Source organism: Scatophagus argus, chromosome 6, assembly GCF_020382885.2.
Source record: "Scatophagus argus isolate fScaArg1 chromosome 6, fScaArg1.pri, whole genome shotgun sequence".
Lineage (NCBI taxonomy): Eukaryota > Metazoa > Chordata > Actinopteri > Scatophagidae > Scatophagus > Scatophagus argus.
In genome coordinates, this window is record NC_058498.1 from 25,824,829 (window position 1) to 25,850,746 (window position 25,918).

The following is a 25,918-nucleotide window of genomic DNA, read 5'->3' on the forward strand; positions in this document are numbered from 1 at the left end:
CCCTAAATCCCTAAAAATGGGTTTGTTACAGCTCCATTCAAGAATAGAAATACACACAGAATCAAATATTTGACCTAATATATTACGTATGTTATTATTAGTTTATTATCATTGAGTGGGACTATGACATGGTTTGGATTTAAGGCCATTCTATTGGTAGTGATAACCTTGAATCATATCTTCCATTATATGTGGGATGCAGAATAGCAACAACAAAACAGAACAACGGCCAAAAGCACAAGGCAATCAGATCTTTCTTGTGCGAATGTGGATCTTAGTTATTAAGGCCACCATGGCTAGTTAGCAGCTAGTGCAGGTCTACATTTGGCTGTCAAGCACACTGTTAAGCACAAAGATCCTCCTGGTCCTCCTTAACATGCTCAATTGACTTCATTCAAAACTTCTACAGGCCCCCAGGTACCATCAGTGCCCTGTCGCAATCACTTAAGCGAAATCCAGAAACAATCTGCATATTAGTAAAATGCTGGCATTTTATGGGCAAAACTGTCTTCCCTTTAAGAAAAATGAAGAGACATTAGTACTTTTTCATTTTAGTTTTAATATATAATCAGTACTATATTTGCAAAAACTAAAATAAAATTTTAGAAGTAGGTGTAAATGATTATTCTAGCCATTTAGCTCCATTCACTCATGTTCATTGAGGACTACCTCTCGAGTGCCCTCTAGATGAATTGCAGCCGATTTTGGTACAATAGCATTAATAAGAAGTGAACAGGCTCTCCATAGAAGGGCTCTGGTCAAACTTTTATACCTTTCAAATGGCCCAACCCAGATGGGCAGATACAAACAGAAGACCCTCCCAGCTCCACAACGAAGACCACACAAGACCACAACGAAGTGAAAGTAAAGCGGAGGAGTTAGGAGAGGTCTATATGAAAAAATGTCATCAGTGTACATTGCATGCAGTGATGTTTTATAGAAATTGCTTCTTGGAAGGGTTCAGCACAATCTCTTCTTCAAGCAGTCTATCAGCCACTGAGGCAAAACTCTGCTTCCTGACGTCTGCAAAAAGAAGCCATTGCCATGCATGAAATAGTTTATAATGCTAGATGAGCTTGGTGTGGCAGAGCTATTTGGAAGAAAAACTGTAACTGCTTTCAGCCCCACTTGTATAGTCACATTTCTGTAGAAACAGTCAATATCCGTTGCCACCAACAAGTAATTGTTGTTACTGGGTTGGATAACTTGTATGGTTGTTATGAAATCTTTAGAGTCTTTAATTTGTTATGGCAAGGAAGTGATGCAAGAGGGTGCCCTGACCTTCTGACCTCTTGATAAGGAACCTATGACAATAGGTTTGTGATGTCATCAAAATCACTTATCATCCATCTCATCCATCCCATGGTGATGGTTACCAACGAAAAGGAAACTTCATGCTCATGGTTTCTTCACAATTTCCCCCTTTGTAGTAGATGATTGAGGCGTCAATGTAGGCCTATTTAAATTTTAAATTCTTTGGTCAAGTTACTTCATAGTTGACAGTAAAAATATAATTTCTTAGTTGTACAATCTGCTGGTTGTAGTCACCTTTGTCCAAAATCACCCCTATCCTTCCTTATCTGTATTGGATGGCAGTAAAATTGTCATTTTTAAGGGTTTCCACTTCAGTGAGTCTCTGTTAGATGTTGGAAATAGGTTTGCTTTAAATAGGTTTACTTGACAGACTACGTTGTTCATAACTCTGTTTCCACTTGTAGAGTGTACCTTGTTCATAATCTCTTGTATCCCAATTAACCAGTTTCTTTCTGGACAATCAATTCTTGTTGCAGCGCTCTCTGTTTGCAGGGGTTTAACAAATGGACTATCTTCACTTTATCACAATCTATTGGAACGGAATGGAATTTATTGGGAAGAAAATTCAATAGGTCATTGGTAAAAGAGAAGTTTGGTCATTGAAGTAAATACATTTTTTACTGGATAAAACAATGAGGTTTTTGGGGTTTTTTTTAGAGGAGAAAGTAGCAGTATTGGAGGGAGTGAATGAATGTGAGTGAGTGAATTTTAGGATTGTGGTTACAACATCCATTGCACGTCTGCCCGTCCTGGGTGAGGGATCCCTCTTCTGTTGCTCACCCTGAGGTTTCTTCCATTTTTTCCTGTTAAAGGTTTTTCTGGGAGTTTTTCCTTAGTCGATGTGAGGGTCGAAGGGCAGAGGATGTTGCTGATGTTATGTTAAGCCCTTTGAGACAAACTGCTTGTAAAAATGGGCTATACAAATAAAGTTGTCTTGTCTTGACTTGGTTTTATGACAAGTGTAAGAAGGAAGTGAATGAGAGCACAGAAAACAGCATTGATATCCATTAACATGCATGGCACTAATAAGACAAGACAAGACAACTTGATTTTAACATTTCACAAGACTGAAATTAGAATAATGAAATTATAATGAACTGCTGTATCATTCATGTATTTTTTATGTTCTGTTGAAAATCACTATCCTATCAATTCAATTCAGTTCAATTTCGGCCCGCAGGGAGAACCAGCGCTGATAGTCGGTGCACAGAAGAATGACAGGCAGATGTCAACAGTAGACATTGGGTTGGTCATAGAGCCAGATGCAGTTCAACATGAAGATCTGGATGGAGAGATACCTGCAGAAAGATACAGAGAGAGAGAGAGAGAAAGGGAGGGAGAGACACAAGACTACGAGGAGCACTGGCCACACAGTTAGTGACATAAAATAATGAACTGTATGTTAATCTGACGAGGGGAGAGGATAGAAGAGGAGAAGGAGGAGGGGAAACTGCTTGGTGGATCATGTTTGTGTCCCCCGGCAGCATAGGCCTATAGCAGCTTAGCTATGATAGAGATTTAAAGATTAACAGTTAGTCAGACCTATTCTACCTGTTACTGATTCCTGTTAAAACTCTAGCTGCTGCATTCTGGATCAGCTGCAGGCTGAACATCCTGACAATAGTGAGTTGCAGTAGTCCAGTCTAGAAGTGACGAAAGCATGGACAAGTTTTTCAGCATCACTCTGAGAAAGGACACTCCTAATCTTAGCAATATTACGGAGGTGATAATCATAAGGTCAGTTTTAGATTGTGGGTGTGTAGCGTTTGGATCTGCAGCAACGTAATTTCTAAAAAGTTGGACATGTTTTGAGACTATGTTCAGGTACTATTAGAACAGCCCCAACATCAACATTACAACCAGAAATGGGAGAAATAGAATTAAAGGCAAGCTATGCAGGATTTGTCTGTTGCTGTTTGTAAGATAGTTGACTGTTGAGTCTCACTGCCAGGTCCTCAGGTATAATTGTAGGTCTGATTGTGAGGGTCATCTGAGCACATATAGAGGTGGAGAGTAATGAATTGGCAGACAAGTATGCAAAAGTTAAAAAAATAAAATAAATAAAAATTATAAATAAAAATAATGAAAAAGAGATCCATCAGAACTAACAATCAAAAAAAAAAATAAAAATCCCCAAAACAAAATAAAACATAACAAAAACATCAAGGATGAGATCTGGGTACAACAATCTTAACAGTACACTTAGGATAACTGGTAAACACGGAACCGCAATGTATTAATTATGTAACATACAGAAAAGAGTAGAACATCTAGTCTACTAACTATTCATTGTCTACAGTATAAATAAAAGACTGATTCTCAAAAGCAAACTGGTCAGATCGCATTAAGCATGAAATAAATGAATTACTACAACTGAACTTGGGGCATGAAAGGTATAGGGCTCATACAGGGTGCTATATTTACTTTATTTGCAAAGCTTTAGCTCATGAATATAGCATAGTATGGTCCTAAGACCTTTTCTATTGCAATATCCAAGTCAGAAGATGGCGGCAATGCGGTTGAAAGCTGCCAACCGCCGTAAAATAGCAGAAGAAGAAGAAGACGACCAGACGACGAAGAAGAAGAAGAAGAAGAAGAAGAATGCATCATATAGATGTCAATGATGCGATATAACGTTGTTAGCCAACCGTCACACACTCAAAAGTTAAATGATGTGCGACACTACCGGCCAAACAGACCACAGAAAGTCACAGGAGATACGTCTGAAGGAAATATGTTTTCAAGCTGTCAGGAAGCATTTTGCTGCTCTGCGCACTGAGGCTGTTCTCGGTAAGTGGGGAATGTTTACGATCAGGTTTAACTTAACTCTCACAGCACATAAAGTTATGCTAGTTGACAATAGAAGCTAGCATGTCACTGTAGTCAAATGAAAGGCGAACCTGAATAAATGAGAAGAGAAACCTAACCAATGCACATACTTCCACACAGATGCACTGTTACTGATGCATTTAAGCAAATAACATATCATCCAAACATGTTCTGTGGCCTGTATGAAAATACTAAGGCATTTTCCTCTTGCTATATTGATACAAAATCAGCTAAGTGACTTTTTACAAGGCTTCGTTGTTGGGACACAGATGGTAACTAGTAGTAGATACCCAAAATTTAGATCTATGGGAAAGACATCAATAAATACGGTCAGAAATCGTAGTTAACGTTTGATGACTGTGCTGCTCATGCATCACTATGATTTATTAGGTAAAAGAAGAGCATGGATTTTATTTTTTCTTAGCGTTACTCAGTGGTTTGTGTGTGGTATTAGAATGTCCTAACCAATCTGTCATAACTTAGATCTTCCAGCGCCTCTAATTGAGGATCTTCTTCCTCATCTGACTGTATGTCAGCTGGATGAGCTCCAGCCTACCCTAAATCAAAGAGGTAAGAACTATAACTGTCCAAGTCCAAAGATGGTATTTTGTATTTTTTCTTTATTCGCAGAGATAATTATTTTTGTGTTTACCCTTTTTCAGGGATATCAACTTACTTTGCATGGGTTGAAGTCCTTCGGGAAATCTGTGGCCCTAACCATGTAGGTATAACGTCTGTAAGATCCCATGTCTCGTAATATGTAGAACCCACATATGATGTGTTTTCTGTGTTATGTTTCAGGTTACAGACTTGCACACAGAAGAAGAGGCCAAACACAAAGTTATGAGAATGCTTTTTATGGCTGTATTCTATGGCTTCACAAACCCCTTTGCCAAACAAAACATGGCAAATTTAAACACCCCATCTTTCCTGCAGGCTGCAGCTAAATGCCTCAAACAGTTTTCACTCATTATGAGCTTGCATAAGCCCCTTGAAAGTTTAACTGCTAAGCTGCGTCCTCTTCTGAACCTCTTAGAGAAGTGTATTGGGAGTGTTGTTGTATCACAGTGCACCGATCTATCAAAAAAGAAAACACAAACTCCATTGTATGTCCTACATCGCCTGTTTGACCATGGGGTGGCTAAAGAACTTGTTGTACATGTTCAGTGTCCCATCATGCTGGCCTGGCTCTTACATGGAAGGGGATCTCAGTATATAAACCCTGAGCTGAAGACCCTAATAAACAGCAAAAAGGCAAACTGTGTTTCCCAAGCTGCTTCAACCAATGTTGACGGAGTCAGTTGCAGCCCAGGTCTTGAGACACGGACTTCAGTAGATCAGGAAGATCAAGTCACTCCATGCAAACGCTCAAAGTTGGATTTACTGTCTGTGGAAGAGGAGGAATCTGGAAAAGCCAACTTCACTTTGGACCCACAGGTTCTCTGTCAAATGTTCACTCCATGTGAAGGTTCCTCAGCAGGGGCTTGTCCATGGGGACAGATCTGTTGTCTGGAGATCAGGCAGTGTGGATCCGACTGCCTTGGAGTGCTGAACTCTGCCCTGCCCACATTTTTCTGCCTTCGCTCTCTAACACTGCACAGCTTTTGTAAGTTTGCCAATTAATTAATATGAGGGGGTGGGGTTCAAGTGTCACCTTAGACTGGGTACTATGTATATGTGCTTGCAGTCTACAAAGTCTGTGACTTTCTTCTAAAATCGATGACATTTTTCCAGCATTGTTTACATCCATGTTTACTAGCTTGCAGTCCTCTTCACCACTGCACAGCCTTTTGGTTTATGGTGAGGCACTTTTGCCCTGTGTGTTGTATGTGACTACAAATAGAGAAACCGCTTTGCATCCTGGATTTTATTAATATTTCATTCATACAATATTACATTTTTGTAAAATACATACATGGATTATTCTGCATACTGAAGTTCACTATGAACCGCAGATTAAACACCAGCAAAACAAAGGAGATGGTGATTGACTTTCGGAGAAGGTCATTACCACATACACCAGTGAACATCCAGGGCTTGGACATTGAGATTGTGGACAGTTTCAAGTACCTGGGTGTCCACCTCAACCATAAACTGGACTGGTCACATAACACCGATGCCCTGTACAAGAAGGGCCAAAGTCGCCTCCACCTTCTGAGGCGACTGAGGTCCTTTGGAGTGTGCAGGCCCCTCCTAAGGACTTTTTATGACTCTGTGGTAGCCTCTGCTATTCAGTATGCTGTGGTCTGTTGGGGACCGGGCAGCACGGACCGGGACAGGAAGAGACTAAATAAGCTGGTCAGGAGGGCCAGCTCTGTCCTGGGCTGCCCACTGGACTCCGTGGAGCAGGTGGGTGAGAGGAGGATGTTAGCCAAGCTGACATCCATCATGGACAACACCTCTCATCCTCTGCACCAGACAGTGGAGGCTCTGAGCAGCTCCTTCAGCGGCAGACTGCTACACCCTCAGTGTAGGAAGGAGCGCTACCGCAGGTCTTTCATTCCCGCTGCTGTTAGACTGTATAATTCTATGGTCTAGTCCTCTTTCTTCCCTTATGAGGACTTGTATATAGCTTTATAGTGTACTATTTTTACTTACCTTGTAAATTGTTAATTTATTTCACCTCTATATTTTTTGTAACTGTTTATGCACACTTTTTGCACTCTTCTTGTGTTCTTGTGAGCTGCCACAACAGGTGAATTTCCCCACTGCGGGATCAATAAAGTTCATCTTATCTTATTGGAATAGTAAGGAGAGGAACGAAGGCGCTGGGGGAGGCAGTGTTGTCTGTGATGATGTCACATGATGTCTGTAAACAGTGTTATCGTATTGAGTCAATGAGCAAAACTGGAATAGAGACTTATTTCAACTCCGGAGAACAGTTGCAATACTCTAAATGAAATATCTGTTCTGTTGTGCAGGAATGACTTGTCTTGTTTATTTACACAGCGATCTTCCGGGACTCGGATGTGATGGGCTTTGCTAGAGCCCTGAGGCAGCTGTCTGATAGCTCCCACAGCTCTCTCAGTGATTTGAGTATCAGCGTTCTGCCTTACACCGAGCTTGTAGAGATCCTGCTGGACGCAAGCCCCAACATAACGTCCCTGCAGGTGGAAATCCAGACTGTGACGTGGGGTCCTCACATCTCACCACATCATCCCAGGATTGCTGAGTCAGACATGTCAGGTACTGTGAAGCTTTTCTTAAACTTGGAAATTAGTTGTATAGCACCACAAGGTTCTTTTGGAAAGACAGCTGCTGATCCAGGCCGGTCCTAAATAATAAAATGAGAAAAATAATAATAATAATGTTGCAAAGAGTAATGCTATTGTAATGTGGAATAGTTTGAACCAGATAAATAATAAAAAAATCTTCAACAGCCCTTTGAAAGATAGCATTGGGATAGCCATACATTGATTACAAATATTGATGTCTGTATTGTTTATTTCTTTATGACCAGTAGAACAGGGTGTCAGAATGGTCGGCGTCGCTGACGCAGAAAAGAGCTGAACCCCAATGCAGAGACTAAAAGGGCAGGCAAGCGAGGCTGAGGTCCAAGCAATAGTCTTTATTTAATTAAGCAAAGAAACTCAAAAAGCACACCTACTGTGGCAAAATTCCTGGCAAAAACTCTAGACGACATGGCATGGCAAAAACAAGGCAAAACGATCCTGGCATGAAACAGACATTCGTGAAAAGACGCTAACGCTCTGACAAACAGTGGCTGGGAAGACAAGGACTAAATAGACATGACAACGAGACACAGGTGACACACATCAGGAGGGAGAAAGTAATCAAGAAAACCAAAAGCAAAGCTACATGGAAACAGGGCACACAGAGGAAGTGACGCTTTTCAAAATAAAACAGGACATGACAAAAACCTTTAACATAATACATGGAAGCACAAGACACACATGGAACATGACACATGGACTCAAACATAAAACATGGAAACACAAGAAACGTGACTGAAACCTGAACTTAAAACATGAAAAAACACATGGGAGACAAACATGGAACATGGCACATGGACTGAAATCAAAAGACAAAGCATAACCAAAAACCAGGCATGACACAGGGAAGCTCCAGAGGTCATAGAACTGTTATCAGAAAGTGTAGTGGTCCTTACTATTGTCTAGAATCTTTGAAGCATTTGAAAACTCAACTTGAAAGTTTCCTTAAACTGTATTAAAGGGTCATCTTGATTCATGCGAATTTCATTTATTTTTTTACCATTATACATATAAGTAACTGTAACATTAAGACTACACCTGGTATTTTCATTATTTGTAAATCAGCAGATTATTTCAGAATCAGAAAAGCAGCACACTGCACAAGTTGAAACAGGAGGATGTTTGGCATTTTTGCTTGACAATTGTCATGAATGTTGTCAGTGAATCTTCTGTTCATCAGCTAAATGTTTCAGCTCTAAATAACAATTTAGTCACAAAATAAAATTTGGAAAATAAACTCCCCGGTCAGACAGACTTATTTGGTGAGGAAAACTAAGATAAACTGTCAAATTATTAAAGAAACTGTTCTTTGTAAACATCGGTTACTGTTTATGGACAGTGATCGATGTTTACATGCCAGGTGATGAGAACCGTCCTCACAAGAGTTTGTCCTGAATAAATTAGTACAGCAGAATGATAACCGAGTTCTCCAAAACAATACTGCTGAAATACCACAGTATTTGGTGAGATAGTGGTGGGTTTACCATATATAATAATATTCCTTCCTCTCATTTAGGGTCCCAGCAGTGTCACTCACTCTTGTTTTTGTTCTGGGTGTTCTTATTATTTTTCTATTCAGCAAAAAAAACCTCAAGATGGCAATGTAACAAGGTTGCATTTTTACAATTATCTCAAACAGCTTGACTAAGTCAAGATTCTGCCATCTTTTTTAGTCTTTCAGTCCATCTGCATCTTTGCCCTAATGGTCGTCTGTTCTAAAAATTGTGTCTCAATTTTCTTAAAACCTCTTTTTTTCCAAACTTTTGAGACACTGTTGAAACTTCACTGATCTAAAGTTATCAAAAACACTGAAATATGTCAATCTGTTTTGAATATATTCATTTTTAAGCCTGTGTATTTAAGTTACATTTGTCATAAAAGCTCATAAATCAACATTTTTATGTAACCAGACTTGCACTGTTTGGTTGGCAAGTCTTAGATCGTGGTTTGCACGGCAAGGACTATGACAGGGTGACAGAGGCTTTGTTAATGCGATGATACAAAACACAGATATCTTTATTGTTATTAGAAGTGGTTCATTTTGGTTCACTGTGAAACTGTTTCAGTCATTACTAAAGTAGTGCTGTGTATAAAAACAAAAAAAACAACCTATGATGAGTGTTTCGTAACCTTCTTTCAGCAGAGCTGCCCCTGAAGAAACTGACAGTCAAAGTAGCTGAGCTTCAAACACATCTGCACTTCATCACGTCTGTGCTGAGGCGCTGTCCACATCTCACCTCACTTCACGTAGCTGGAATGAGATTACCAGCTGGTTCCTCTCAAAGTCAGCTCCTCACTACTCTCTCAGGTAACATATCGTTAAGGTTCTATAAAAGGTTTGGTCAAAGCAGCAGGGCAGTGTGTTGTGAAATTTTCTGCTAGACAGCCTTCATGTGCTGAGAGGACTGCTAGTCCATCAAAGTCAGTGCAGCAATTAGAAATTACACTTTATATGAAAAAGGAAAAGGAACAAGAGGAACTGTTACATAAAACTGTATTTAAAAGTATAACTTCCCAAAGAACCAGTGGTCTGTGGACATCAGTATCTGGCCAGAAATCGTGTCTGTTGGCATTTGTATGCACCTAATAGCACTGATTTATTTTTGAATGGATGACGTCCATAAACTTGCCCAGTGCGTGCTTCATTACTTCATATGTCTCCGTTCTGCTGTGCCACTAATAGTACCTCAGTAGATTTTCCACATGAATGAAGCCGCCACTGGCACCGCTGACCAAGAAAAGCACAAGAATCTTGACCTTCATAGATAACTGATGGATATAGGGCAAGAATTCAGCTTATCATACAGTTGGGCTTTGCCACTGACTGCCGCAGAAGCCCTATTTTGGGCTGTGTTGACCTCCCATGCCATGATACTAGAGCTGACCCTGATGCATGTGGTCCACGGCATCTGGTACCAGCAGGAAGTGTTGTGTCAAGTAGCTGGGTGTTTGTTGGTTTCGGCTCAGCTGGGAGGACAACTCGTCCCTCCAGCCTTCGCTTAGCAAAGCCTATTAGAGGGCCAAGCATGTACAAAATAGAAAGTTACATGTATGTAACTGTAGTTCTATTAGTACCTGGATAGCCCTGTGACAACGAGCTCAGCTGTCCATAGTTGTGTTGACAAGCAATGCCTGCACTGGGGTTTTATAGGGGAAGGGTGTGAAGTCTGTGGGCTAGGGGGCTATGCACATACCGTACTCATCAAATTGCAGCTGCATCCAGGTAGCTACTATTTCAAAGGCCTGCATTCCTAGACAATTTTTCAATTGAAGTTTTTTTTCATTAGGCCTAAATGATGTGTGCCTGTATAAGATGATAATCATTTATTTGATAAAATTGAATTGAAATTACATTCCAAACATTACAATTGTTTTCTTCATAGCCAGTCTATATGTTGAATAACAATTATGCATGACATGGCGGTCAGAAAGAAAATTATTGTATGCAGAGCAAAGTAGTGAGAAAGCATGAACTAAGTTGTACTACTGTGGCATAGTACAGTTGGTGGAGCGGGACAGACAAACCAGGCTGAAATCATATTACCTCTGTTCACAATTCATTCTCATGTTCACACATTCTGTTTCTAAATGACTGCAAACGTTGTTGCAGTAGCACATCAGCTGATATATCTGCAACAAGCTAATATCTGCCTGTCCAGCTCTTAAATGTCTTCATTTTAACAGATTATTTAATTGGTTCTACTCTTAATGTACTCTGCTTTCAGTAATAATGTGTGGTCACCTCTTTAGAGTCAAATCACTTCTTGAGGAGTCTCACCTTGGAGGACATGAAGCTGTCAGATTGTCTCCCTGAGATCCTAAATCTACTGCAAGACTGCAAGTTGGAAGGTAAGAAGCCCTGTCTTTAAAAGTCTTCACCCAGTCAACTATCAGCAGGATAGTTCTCCCTTGTGAGCCGGGTCCTGCTCAAGGTTTCTTCCTGTTAAAAGGGAGTTTTTCCTTGCCACTGTCTGCTTGCTCAGGGGTTCAGGCTCTGGGTCTCTGTAAAGCATCTAGAGACAATTTTGATTGTATAAGGTGCTATATAAATAAATAAATTGAAAAATTGAAATTGAATTGAAAGGCCTGTCTGTGTTCAGTTCTCAGTGCTTTTGGAATCTCTAAGTGAAACACCGTGGTGTGGACTTAACTTTGACTTCTTAGCTCCAGTTTGAACTTCTGTGTAATAGCTAAATTTTACTGTTTGCTGATCAATTCCAGCCCTGTCAGAACAGGGCTGAGTTGCTGATGTAAACCCAAAGCTTTGGCTAGCAAACCGTTGAGATGCTTTTATTTTTAAGGATAATGTGGTTTTCAAAGAGTTAGTGGAGCGTCAGTGGTGCCGTTATTATATACAAACAGGCGCACACAATGAGATAGGGACATACTTGTCACTATTTGTTTTAAATACACCTAACCTAAATTCCCAAAAACCTGAGAAACTGTAAAATATAATCTAAAATAAAATATAAATAAAAATATAATGCAGTCATTTGCAAACAAATTGTTTACCGTCATCTGCTTGTGTTGTTGAAACCAACTAGGAATATCCTTTATATGCATAAAATGTTTCTTTCAATTGATGTTGATATCCAGTAATTTCCTGCTTGTAGTAGCCTATACTGATTGGTGTGTGTGGTTGGTACGCTTGTGAACACAATGAAAGCAATTTGGCTTCATATTATGTATGAATTGTATTTATCTGTTTATTGAAAATTGTTTGCACCTTATGCACTGCTGCACATCTTTTAAAATCCATCTTGTTTTACATTAATAATGGCATTCTACACTCTCACTCTCCGTTCCAGTTCACCCCGAAGGTGTTCACTGGGGTTCAGGTCAGGGCTCTGTGTGGGCCAGTCAAGTTCTTCCACAGCAAATTCATCCAACCTTGTCTTTATGGGCCTTGCTTTGTGCACTGAGGCACAGTCGTGCTGGAATAGAAAAGGGTCCCAAACTGTTGCCACGAATTAGGAAGCATAGCATTGTCCAAAATGTCTTGAAATGCAGAAGCATTAAGATTTCCCTTCACTGGGAGTAAGGGGCCAAGCCCAACCCCTGAAAAACAGCCCTATACCACACCTAAATTCAATAGTAAAGAGGTATGTCTGAATACTTTTGTCTATATAATGCATCTTATTTTTTACTACTATGCACTTGGTGCTTGTAATTTTTTTGTTGTAAAGCATTTTGAGCTGCATTTCTTACATGAAAGATTATTATTAGTGTTATTATTATTATTGTAGTTATTTAGATTATGCTAAGATTCTGTCACTGCATAGCCAAGGCTATAGCTTTGGAAATTAGTGCATATTTTGTGCATTTTGTGCATATTCCTTGCTTAATAGAGAATAAAGAATCTTTAATACTGCCCAATGTATGTGCCCCACCAGGGATGATGCAGAGTTTAAAAGAACAGTTTTATCCTCACTACATAATTTAAACACACAGGCTCATTCTAGGAGGTGTTACATCCAGCACAGAATTGCTCCTTTAACACTCTGACTTGTCACGATTATCCTTATTTAACACATTACTCATTTTTCTCCATTGTGCGTCTTCCCCATTCTTGCATTGATTATTCTTCTGATGCTCATGTGTATGTACATGCACACAATTAGGTACCGGCTTATGTCAAAGGTGATGTATACACTGTTCCTCTGATGACAAGTTTATATTTATTGAGAATAAGTGACCACAAGATCAAACGTGAAACTGATTTGATGAATAGATTTTCATGTTGAGAATATTATGCTGGGCTGCTTTTCGTAGCACCTTAGTCAGTCCACGTTTTGTAATTTTCACTGGGCCCAGTCCAGACTGGAATTCTTTCTGTTTTTTCTGTCTCACTCTCAGAGCTACGGTTTAATGACTGCCGCCTTCTTGAGAGTTGGAACAACAAGGAGGAGAGTTTGCAGCAGTTGGTGGCTGCTCTGAAGAGAGTGCCTTCTCTCCACACACTCAGCCTGGCTCAGAATCGTTTAGGTAGGCACATCCTTCACATCTTTCCACTGACAGAATTTGATTCAGAGATACACCAGTACCAATACTGTTAAGCAGTGTTAAGGCATCTATGGTTTTAAGGCTCTTTGTATTGAGGGTGTGATAGAAATCTAATTTCTTAGTCTTTTCATTTTTACTCCTGCTGCTCATATTTGGCACATACAGAATGTGGTTCTGTGCAGACGATCATCAAAGGAAAAATTAGAATTTACAACCCCCATTCCGAATGAGTTGTACAACATATTTGGTGACTTCTTTTCCAAATTGAAATAACATTTTTGTTATTACAGAGAGAGTGTAGTACTGGAAAAAGGTACCTTTTATATCTGTATATTTATACTGGTTCAAAATGGTACTCAGCTCTAGACATAGAATACCTAAGTGGGTATTTTCGCCTCTTTTTCAATTTGTTTTGTTCAAGTTTCACTGCTCTCATCAACCACGTCTCCCATAGCAATAGTTAGCCATTTTCAGTGGAAAAGCACTGGTAAACCCACTGTACACTCTTTTCAGCACCAAACAGCAGACAGACACACTGGCTAGCTGGTGAATATACCTGAAGCATTTAGAACCTAAAGGCCCAGATGTTTTTTGTTTTTTTTTAGGAGGTGAGGGAGGCCACATCACAGCTAAAATGAGAGTTACTATTGAACTTCTATCCATCAGGTGGACAGACATGTCTACAAAGGCCAATGTAGCTCTGTGTCTGCTAGACGTGTAAATGAGCAACTGTTTGCTAAGACGTTTACCTTGTCAGCTTGAAGGATAATAATGTAGTTGTGTCATGTTCGTAGCTTATGTCATCTGCCAAAATATCATTTAAAGCAGGTTTAAACAGTCTGCACAGAAAGGTCAGAAGTAAAAAAGGGTTTTCTTTTACAGTCTCAGCATGAAAGTGATTTGTATCCATACTGTTGATATATAACTTGTATAATTTCTAAAGCAAATGTTTGAGCTGTGTAGACTAATGCGACTGCCTGTATCAACAGTCAGAAACGTGTGTGTGCTGGCAGAGCTGTTCTCCGGTAGCTCACCAAGCTCAGTGAAACATCTCGACATCAGGTAAGAGCTACAGACAAAAGCAGGTTGCTGTCTCAGGCTTGAACACCTCTCTGGTGGGGTGGAGTCTCTGTGGTGTTAGTTATCAGCTGATATACCACTGGGTTAGTTGAAGTGTCAAAATACAACTATCAGCAAGTAATTTCCAGGTAGAATAAATAAGAAATCCTGGTTCCTGACTTTCAGATGAAAATACTCTTGAATTACTGTTGCTGCCAGTGTACTAGAAGATTTCAGTGTGACAGAAATTCCATGAGTTTAAAAACAATTGGAGACTGGCAGTACTGTGCATTACCAACCCAAAGCGTCTTTACTTGATGACCTGTGTATGAGATTCAAAAGTCAGGTATCTTTCTCTTTTTATTCAGTTCAAAATAGGCTTGTGTTCACATAGAACGCCAAGTGAACTTTTGCCTTGTATCACTCTTGTTGGTTTGACTCCAGGGTCAGTTGTGTTTATTTGTCTCAAACAGCCAGGATACCTTACTGTACATTAGCTATAAGCTAGGAAGCAGCGGCAGGCACAGAGGGTTCAACCTCTGACTAAACTCATCACTCAGAGACTCTGATTTCTCTAATTTCTTCTCTATGTATCTTCATCAACATCCCCCTCTTGTTAGCAGGCAACAAGGACAACAAGAAAGCGCTTAACATACATTATAAATTCCAGCTTGGCTCACTGCTCCAGACAGGTTGAGAGACAATTGATTATTAGCCTGATGTTCCTCTGTTATGGAGCTATCTGACAGCCTAATCTATGAAATAATGTGAGATGCAGCCTTTGCACAAAGTTGACTTGCAAAGAGTTTTCAAGGTTTACCCCCTCCTCCTAAGATACGCTTCGAGAATTCGGGATCAACCTCCCTGCTTCGGCAGTGGTTAAAAGGTCAACTTCGATCTGTGGCATTACTCTCTTTTTTTATCAAACTGGTTTTGGAGCGGTGGATAAAAGTATGTCCAACCCCTTTATTTTTGCGGATATGTCCTCGACACCTTTGGTTTTCAGAATATGTGTGTCCCTTGCAATAATCTGCACCTTAAGGTATAGTTCCACAGAACTGAGGCTGCCATCAGACCTATTTGTGTCTACGAAAAAAGTTCTGTTATATACTGTATGAAGTCAGAGTCAATCAGTAAGAGTGGATCAAGCCACTGTCATTTTTGTCCTCTTGGTTGGAAGCCCTAGATTTAAACTAATAGGTGTGTGGTCAAGAGATCATAATTGCATTATATTTACAATCTGTGACTGTACTCAGTAAAAAGTGTTGAGCAGAAAAAAATTTATTCAATTCAATTTATTTATATATCTCCAAATCACAACAACAGTTGTCTCATGACACTTTCCAATTAGAATAGTTCTACACCAAACTCTTTATTTTGGAAAATGATCTGTGCGGATTAAAAAAAAGAGAATACTCCCTCTTTTGAAACCTCCATGCATCTATGAGTATGTGTAAATCTATGAATGCCTGAATTGTTTGTACTGATTTCAGAATTAGAATCGTCTTTATTGCCATGTAAGTGAAGACGTTTCACGTTACTAGGAATATGTCTTGGTGAATGGTGCATACATAGAACGAAAGAACGACAGGCACAGAGGGTTCAACCTCTGACTAAACTCATCACTCAGAGACTCTGATTTCTCTAATTTCTTCTCTATGTATCTTCATCAACATCCCCCTCTTGTAATAGTCACCTAAGATAAGGTGATGCGTATCTAACTGAGGGATAGACCCTAACACTTATATGAAAAAATACTCATCATCAAAATTAGGGGCACTGATATTAACTAGTACCAGTTTGAGTTGGAACAGATTATTTACCACAATCACATATCTGCCATTACGATCAGAGATCGTGTTTGATGCTACAAAGATTCCTATGAATAAGTATAGCTATTTGTCTGCTTTTATAATTAAATTGTGAATGGAACACCTGTCCATCCCATTTATGGATCCTGTAGTAGTTCCAGCTGATCATAATTAACCAATTAACCATTCAACCAATCAGATTGAATATATAAATGCCCTGTTACAGTAATAAGGATTGCAAATGAATGCACAAACCAAATATAGAAAACTCACACAATGAGAAAAACTAAACATAACAAACACCAGACATGACATACCACCTAGTGCCTCAAAACAGCAACTGTCCCTTGAAAGCTTCGAACCTTTGTAACTTACTCACTCAACTAACTCACTCATTTGCAACCCTCCTGCGATAACAGATGTTTTCTTAAAAGATATGAACTGCTATCTCAGTTGATAATACTCTGACTTGCTCATATTGTCACTACACCCTTCTAGAGCCTTTATGTTATTGTGAAACCTTTCACAAACAAAATTAGTGGTGACTTAGAGATAACATGAATAAGAGATAATAGCGAGTACATTCCAGCTTGGCTCGCTCGAATAAACAATAGCGAGACTGTCCATCAGCAATTCACTCAGACTCAGTAGTTTCTGTTTGCCCTCAGAGAAGGCAGGGCTTCGTTTGGTAATATCCATGCTGAAGTTGATGAAAATATAAATTTTTAATCCCTCTTAGGTAAGAAGGCCTTTCTATCTCACAAGGCACAGTATCTGCATTTTAGTTTGAAAATGATGGAGTTTCACCATGAATGGCCGCGGCCCATTGTCGGCCTCTGCTGGTTTTGTGGTTGAACTTCTATGGGCTCTGTCTGTCACTGGGGTTTTCTTCCCCAAATACCTTCAGAAGTAGATCGGTGATAAGTTCCATTGGACATAGTCCAATGTGTGTTTTCTTTTATTGTGACATTGCGAATATTCTGCTGTCTGGTGTAGTTCTCCAAGTAAATCACTTTGTCTTTAACCATCACATTCTCCTTAGCCAATGATGTTTGTAAAATCTCTGCACTACTTAGCCTTCTGTCGAAACCCTTCAATTGTTTATATTTTTGCCATACAGACTCAACAATGAGTGTAGAGAGGCAATAGATGCTTGGTTCTCCTCACAGAATAAGTCAATTGAGGCTTGTATTGCTGCAACTGCTTTTGTTAACATTTCCATACTTTTAGCCTTACCCTCCACTTCCAAGCTAGTGATGGAACTTGAAGTGGCGCTTCTCTTCAACCTGCTCTCTGTTTGGTCTTTACAGGGCTTGTGTGACATTGAAGAAATAGTCACGGATTGTTTATTATGCTGTAGATCAAGAAGAAGTTCAAATCAATATGAGGTTTCCAAAATATATATTTGGCTTTTGCAGTTTTGCAGGAGCTAAAATGGACACGTCCACTCCACATTCAGCTATTGTGAAAAATAACCACATATGTTTAAATAAGGGCGTTCAAGTCATAGGTACTCGTTCTTGAGCATTTCGATTTTATGCTACTTTATAAAGCGCACTATATTTCAGGGAATACTGTAATTTTTATCTCACATTTATTTTACACTTACTTGGCAGATTTTAAATCTTATTTACCATGTGATTACCTATAAAATGTGATACATTATAGATTAAACACAGTGTGGAAAGTAGTAACAGTAATAAAACTTTTTTCTTGCCTGTAAATGCTGTTTACCTGTTAACCTATCAGAAATAATATGCCAGTGTTATTTCTTATTTTGTATACTTAAAGTTTATTTGGCTGATGATGCTTCTCTGCTTTTACATGCTCTCCATGTGCTACCTTTTGTCTTGAACAGCTCTAACTTCATTCAGCCTGCTGAGCTGCTGGAGTTTGCTAAGAGATTGCAGACACACCATCCCCCACACCAGCTGACCCTTGATCTCAGGAAAAATCCAGGGGATCGAGACCCCGACACATGGAACACTGCAATGAAGGAGCTCCGTCCATTCTGTGTTCTTCTGGTTGAGGGATGGATATCCACTAACACCATGGCAGACCACATCAGCAATATGTGAACAGAGCTAGAGGAACATGTGCAAGTATCAGACACCACCTGTATGAGTGATAGGCAGCTGTAAAAAGTTGGTACTTTATGTAAAATTTTCTTTTTGACAGAAAACAGAGACTGTTTTCAATTTGACTTTTTCCAGTTCGGAAAGTTCCAAAGATTCCAATGACTTTTCATTGTTCAAGAAAACCCACAAATGTCAGAAAAACTACACCTGCAGCATGAGTCTCTTCTCCACTGCCCATGTGATGCAGTATTATTCTAAACAGTCATATTTTCAACATGTCTAAATACACACCTTCCATTCTGTCTTAACTGGGATCTGTAGTGTAATACGCTCAGTACGGAGCATATGGATGGACAGCAGAGAAGCAGATGAAGCTGAAGGGTGCATTTATAAGTACTTATAAACATTTACTGACATTTGTTTTTTTCTACTGCAATATTTGCATACTTATGCAACATTTTATTAGTTCTGTGTATGTCACATTTCTGAAATGTAATGTTACGGAAGAACATACATTAAATAATTGCGTGACACATTTTATTATATTTATGTTATGACTTATTACCTATAAATTTTAATTCATTCTCTTGTATCCAAATGCACAGCAGCAGTTGGAAATGAAAAGAGCATCACATGTTAGTTTGACATTTGAATCATTTAATAAACCAACATCTGTTACATTTCCAGAGTCTTCCCTCAGACAGAGTGTGAATGACAGTGGACATTAAAAGTTTCCCCCTGGACAAAGTGTGAATGACAGTGGACGTTAAAAGTTTCCCCCTGGACAAAGTGTGAATGACAGTGGACGTTAAAATACAACTGAAAAACCTGGAGGACTGATGAGTTGAAGAGCAGCATGACAGCTGCTGTCTCACACCTTCATTTCACTGTCATTTTCTTTAGATTAGGCGAAGCATTGACACTGACTACCAATTCATCACTAGTAGGAACCCAGTAGAAAAAAACGGATTCAAAGGAATTTCATATTTTTCTTAGCGGATTTTTATAAGATCAATAATGTAACACTTATTTTTTGTAAACTCAGTTTGTTTTCCTTGTATATTTTTATATTTTAGTAAATTCAAGTTAATGAGAGTGAAGACCCTATGTCTGCATGCTAAATGGTTGATTTGCTGGGTCTATCTACAACCATATCTTACATAAAACAAATATACTCTCAAAAACACACACCACTTACACACTCACACACTACTGCAACATTTTGACCTGGCCTGGGTGTCTCTGAGGCCTCTCATGTACTAATTGGTTTAATTATCTATACTCATACTTCACAAAGAAGTCAGTTGTCAAATCAGGGAAAAGATTGTTCTGAATGATTTTAACTGTGAGATAAGTGCCTCTTTTCCCTTTTCTGGAGCAAATGATTGGCTGTCATACTAAATAAGCTCAACGTCATGCCAAAAAAAACGATGTTCTGATAATGGTCATATGAAACATTTTATGCCACATAAAATGTTGGTGTTTAAGAGCTGCACATTGCGGTGGATGACGTGCAGAGTCTTGGAGAAAGGGAGGAAACTTGGACAAGGTTGTACTTAAAAAATTTGCAAGTGCAGGTCCCACATTATAATGTTAGCTTTGATTCTGCATGTAGTCACTGTGCCCATCTGTGTGTGATCAATAAGCAGCTCCTTATACCTGTTGATAAAACCATTTTAGGCTTCTGAAAGTACCCCCCCCCCACCGACACACACACACACACATTTCTGATAAGGGCTTTGTCTGATAAATTTTGTAATGTTCTCAAACTGAAAAGCACTTCCCCTTATCTCTAAAATGTTCATTTTTCATTCTTCTGAAAGTGTGCGCTGTTATTCCTATTTGTACAATTCATTATGTCTCATCAAAAACACACACACACACACATTGGAGCCTACAATAACATATCTCAAGAAGGCAATAAGGAAATGTCCTCAAATAAATAGAAATAAATTAAATCATATCAAAAGAATGTTAAAAACAGAAATTCTGTTGAACACAGAAAAGATCTTGAATGAATACAATAAAGTACATTACAGTACATGGTCATAGACAAAGATGCAAGAGACAGGTACATTTTGTAAACAGTGACAGAAGGACAGACAAGCACACAGGTGGACACGTTCACAAATCATTAGTAAGCAGGAATGCCTTTCGAGGCTCAGTGTTGGGTCAGGTAGCGTGGGATAGCTGGCACTTCTCAAATGCCTCCCAGAAAGTGCGGGCAACATTATGGATGGGATCTTGGCAGTGCTGCTATCATTCATACTACTGTATCTGTTGCTCTTGGGTTCAAGTGGGCTGTGGTCAACAGCTAAAGTGACTGGACAGCACCAAACACTGTGGCGGGTGGACACATGACCAGATTTCTTCAAGAATACCTGATGCTTAAAGAGGCAAGATTGTTGTGAAATCAGTTTACATGTACAACCAAAGATAGGCGTTGTCATGGAGTCAAGGCCCACCCATGTGAGTACACATGGACACCACAATCCACCTATACTGTAGATCACTGACTCCAGTGCTGCTTACTAAATAACTACAGTAAACAACACACTGTTTACTGTAGTTACTTATACACTATCTATACACTAGCACACAGCTTTAATACACTCTGAGCTGTGTGCTAGTCTTACTTGATCTGGTGGTTCCAGTCAACCTCATTGCTAAGCCATGTAGTCTTGTATTGTCTTAATACACATTACAATGGATTTTGTGAAGAGTGGATTTTATTTAGAGGCAACTGCTAGCTTTGATTACATTTCTGAAATGTTTGCATAGTGGGAGATATTCACTCAGTTTCTCCCACTTGGCTGCTCTGTCTGTACTGTATAAGAAAACGCATGTCGCAGTGTATGGCAGTTTTATTGGTGTGCCTGCTAAGACTCAACATAAAATCTAAAGTTTTAACACTGGACCTGCTAACACTTAGCATTATGTTTTAGCATACAACACACTGTATGCTAAACTGGTCGTATGGACCCTATAAACAGCATATGGTATAGCAGTTTCCAAATTTTTTTGTCTGTTGTGCTAATATTATGGACAGTGCCACAGACAGTGTATAAATGTGCATACAAAATTGACAGAACTAAGGAGAAGTTTCTTGCAAGGCTCACCAGGTTCATACTTTTTTAAACCTTTTTAATTTAACACACCTTTAACTAAGCACCATCACACCATATGAAAGTATTAAAGTGGGATAGAAAACCGTTAGGGATCATGGGCTTAGAATTAGTTTTGTTACTATTTGCCAATAATATATAACTACAACTTATAATGTTATAGTTTATCATCAGACCACAGGTTTCCTGGCTACTGTAGCTCACAGTAGTGAACGTGTTTGCTGCACGTGATGGAACTGACAGAAATGTTACAAAAATAGACTCGACAGCCAACAATCGTACTTTCAGTTTATAAATGTGTTACATCTCCATATGGCCTGTACTTTATAACTTACAGTACTGCCTATAGCAGCAAAGAAATATTACACTTAATAAAACAGACTTTTGAAAATGAAATTTAAGACTAATTTATAAGTTCTAAAGGTCTTCTTTGAAGGAAGTTAAATTCAGTGATTTTTCAAGATCTGCAGATAACCCTGAATAATGTAAGTTGTGGAATCAGTGATCCTTAAAAAACAAAGCAAGATGAGTGACAACACACTTTTAAAATAAAATATGTTCATGTGTCGCCTTCACTTTGAACCAAGCTAATCTTTAAGCGCTGGACCCTTAAAGTCAAAACACAACTAGATGTGATTTAGTGTTCAGGTTTTCTTCACTTGATGGCTAAGTGGCCAAAAGACCAATCCCCTTATCACTGTCTCTGCAGCTACATGTGTTTAAAGTAAGGGTATTGGCAGGCAACATCTGACTAAGAGAAGGCATACATCTAGCAAGATCAGTCCGATAAAGTACTGATGCAATGGTGCAGTAAGGCTTTATATCTTGAAAAAAATCTGGTATTGAACCCTATGATTTTAACATTTGTGAGAAAATGTGTGTTGAATGCATGTTTGAATGAATGCGTCATACACCTCAGTGATTTGGATCATTTGGTATTTTACACTGTAGATGGTAGAACCTTTGGGCAAGACTTAGTACTGTACGTAAGTGTGTGCCCATTTGTATTTGACTACATAAACATAGAGATTAATCAAATGAACATTTGAGGTCCTAAAATAACATATCCATCCAACAAGTGATTGTTGGATTCATATGTATCTAATTCCTTCATACTAAGTAATGGATAATGGTTATAATGGATAACAGTTGCCTGCACAGAATCCATTTATTCATGACTGATAGACAGTAAATATAATTTGACAGAAAGGGATCTGAGATGATGGCTTATGTGATAGCCTACAAAGTAAGTTCAGAGAGGCAGTGTAGGCTGCTTGCAGCTTGTGTGTTACAGTCGCCATTCTGTGGTGAAGGTGAGATGTCATTTATTTCTAATGTTGATGTGTCCACAGTCAGTACATTAATTTAGAACAGCGAACAACAAATAGACAGTTTCACTGGAACTACTCAGTAGGTGTTCATTATCAGGTTTTATCTGACTCTCTGCAGCCAATGAAAACTTTGGAACTCCTGTACTGTCTTTTTCCCCATGTAAATGTTAAACGACTACATCTACTGAAATAGAAAAAAAGCTGGTTCAACTCAAAGTCTACAGTGGACAAAACATGGAAGTTTTTGTTAATTCCAGAAAAGTAAATATGTTTGAGAGGCAAGGTAATCACCCACCAGCAACAATTTGTATGTATGAAGTTTCGTTGCTGAGGGAGTAGTAGGGGCATGTTATGGAGGAATTAAAGGGAGCAAACTGGTAGTGGTGGTGGTGGTGGTGGTGGTGGTGAGAGGGGTGGGGAGTGGGGTGGAAGTATCTGGGGTGGGGGTGTAGATGGGGGTCGCTATAGAATCCCATCTATGAAACTGGTGTCCAGCCGCTGGATGAGCAGACGGATGAAAGACATCTCCTTGCGGGTGTTTTCGAAGATCACCCTGGGGTCGTCGGACTGGCAACGCAGACAATTGGGAGCCATGACCATGGCCAGGTTGTTCACATCCATTTTAGTGACGGTCACATTGGCAGGCTGGGCAAATACCTGCACACACAACACAGCAGCAGATTGTACAGGTTGCCTTAAACCAGACTGACTTTAACCACTTCAGCCATTTTTAACTAAACCTTAAATACATGGGAGAGAGTTGTACAGTTTTTTTTTTTAATTGCTAACAGACATTGCACAATACTGAACTTTAAGGTGACAGCCACTGACAGATAAATGTTAGAATTTACAAGCCAGTAAATATATATATATAAAAAAAAAACTTTTTCTGTTGGAAAATTACCAGTCACTTTTATAAATCATACCAGCATATTGCTGGTGGCTGGTGCAGTTTTTCCAACCTGCAGAAATACACAAAATTTGCCATCATTCTGTCTTAAGCAATTTTTTAAAACAGTGTGTTAGAATTTGAAATTTGCTGCAAATACTGTATATAGTGTTTTGCAGGTGGTGGAGTATGAATAAGAACAGAGTGTGTGAAGGCTGTGACACACTACGCGACCCTGACGGATAAGCGGTATAGAAAATGGATGGATGGATGGATGGATAATGATGGTGGCAACAACCACAGCTGAGTGCTTAAGGCAGTGTTTGAAGCCACATTACAAAAACACCCAAAACACATTTGTCATTGCCTTCTGTCTACATAAATAATGTGGATGCTCTGAAAAGAGACAGTTTTGGTTATATTTGTCCAGGCTTTGAGATGTGCGTCTCTGTTCCATGAACCTCTTTTGCATTGGAGCAGAAGTTGAAATATCAAAGAAAGACATTTCAAAATCTGAATGAATAAATTAAAATTATCTATCTAAAACTATGTACTATGATGTGACACGACTATATGAAAATGAGAACAAATATGTTTTTAATTTGGCTAAACTGACTTTGGAAAGAAATATGCTCGTTAATTCAGATTTAGATGACAAGTGATTTGCTTTTGTCTTTTAAGTGCTTTAAACAGTTTCAGTTAAACACATAAATGCATGAAGAGAGGTAGACTTGCGTACTTGGGCACTAGCATGTTTATTTGACTGACAGGAGTGAAACCCGCTCATAGTCCATCATTGTCATTGTTGCTTGTTTGTCCCTGCTCAGCTCCAGTGTTAAGGGTTTTTCAATTCAGGAAAAGTATTGTGTCCAAAGTCATGACTAAATGTTAATACTGACAACCAAAATGTTGCACTAACAAAGGTTGCAGCCAGCCAACAAATGAATAAGTATTGTAATTGGTGTGTGTTACCTGTAGGAAGCGGATGAGGTAGCAGAGCACCAGTTTATTGATGTGTGGCAGACCCAGCACCACTTTGACAGCTGCCTCTGGGTTGTCATAGTTGCTGACACACTCCTCATAAAACTCATGAGGGATCAGTGGCTCCTCCAGCTCCCTGTACCAAAGTTTCAGCAGTGATGCTGGGGACACACAGAGACAAGGTGAGACCTCAATAAAAACACATTTAAAACCTGTTTAAGAATTACATGAGGCCAGAGATTAGTGTGTGATGTTTCCTGGGGCCCCTTAGTGTGTAAGACCTCAGCTCTAGAGGCATATGGTACATATTTCAATTCAGTTTCAATTCAATTTATTTATATAGCGCCAATTCACAGCAAAAGTTATCTCATGATACTTTCCACTTAGAGCAGGTCTAGACCAAACTCTTTAATTAAAGTGTAATATAGAGAACCCAACATTTCCCTTGAGCAAGCACTTGGCAACAGTGGTGAGGAAAAACTGCCTTTTAGAAGGCAGAAACCTCGGAGCAGACCCCGGCTCAAGATGGGCGGCCATCTGCCTTGACCGGTTGGGTTGAGGAGAGAAAGAGAGAAAGAGAGAGAGAGAGACAGGGACATATGAAGATTATGTTACATAGATATTATCCTCATCTTCTCATGTAAACAACCAACCTATATAAGCAGATGGTTAGAGATGTTTCAGTAGAGTGATCCATATTGGCCAGGATCTTCTCACATGCTATGCTTAATTTGATGCTGAGCTTTTTGTAATAAACATCTTTACAAACAAGACGGTGTCAGCGGAGAGCCCTTTCAACATCTTCACAGCATTGCTGTCCAACACGCAAAACTACAAAGAATCACTGTGAAAGACCTGTGAGTAAGTTATCCACCTCACGCCCATGACACCAATGCCCTGTATATGACAGCAGTGTGAAACCAGAACCACACACTGGTTGGTTCCACAGAAGACCAACAGTGATCCCACTCATATGTGTTCAGCACTACTTTTCAACATGGTGCGAGTGTGCAGTGTTTACCAGGGATGTGTGGGTCCTCCAGTCCTGTAGGGATTTTCCATTGATCCACTTGCAACTTGAGAGCATTGACTTCATCTATGTCCCCTGGTACCCTGGAGGTAAACATCACAGTTTGGTTACACTTTTCATCTCTCAATTCTTACCTTCTCTTTATTTCTTTGTTTCCTTGTTTCTACATAGTTATTGCGTATAAATCTTGCTAAAAGCTAGACAATGAAGGAGAGCTGTAGTCGAAACACAGGAA

The 25,918-nt window shown here is 39.3% G+C and overlaps 2 protein-coding genes across 4 annotated transcripts in view; one reads left to right on the forward strand and one right to left on the reverse strand.

The window, feature by feature from the left end:
* The first annotated feature begins 3,785 nt into the window (after positions 1-3,785).
* Positions 3,786-19,007, forward strand: lrrc41 (leucine rich repeat containing 41). 3 transcript variants are annotated; one of them, XM_046390947.1, is made up of 10 exons: positions 3,793-4,104; positions 4,627-4,713; positions 4,806-4,864; positions 4,945-5,749; positions 7,093-7,329; positions 9,517-9,684; positions 11,127-11,225; positions 13,233-13,361; positions 14,369-14,441; positions 18,108-19,007. In XM_046390947.1, the coding sequence occupies exons 1-10, from the start codon at positions 3,984-3,986 to the stop codon at positions 18,325-18,327; spliced, it is 1,998 nt and encodes a 665-aa protein (XP_046246903.1). In that variant the 5' UTR covers positions 3,793-3,983; the 3' UTR covers positions 18,328-19,007. The 3 variants fall into 3 exon arrangements, with proteins under 3 accessions (XP_046246905.1, XP_046246903.1, XP_046246904.1); XM_046390948.1 differs by having other exon boundaries at positions 3,795-4,104; positions 9,520-9,684; XM_046390949.1 differs by lacking the exons at positions 13,233-13,361; positions 14,369-14,441 and having other exon boundaries at positions 3,786-4,104; positions 18,108-18,326.
* Positions 19,008-19,967: 960 nt separating this feature from the next.
* arhgap39 (Rho GTPase activating protein 39) overlaps positions 19,968-25,918 on the reverse strand; it is a 72,516-nt gene continuing 66,565 nt past the window's right edge. Inside the window, exons 9-11 of the mRNA XM_046390946.1 lie at positions 25,675-25,766; positions 24,645-24,814; positions 19,968-23,440 (exon numbers count right to left, since the gene is read on the reverse strand). Coding sequence (XP_046246902.1) covers positions 23,246-23,440; positions 24,645-24,814; positions 25,675-25,766 — 457 coding nt within the window. The 3' untranslated portion in view covers positions 19,968-23,245. The remainder of the gene's footprint in view (positions 23,441-24,644; positions 24,815-25,674; positions 25,767-25,918) is intronic.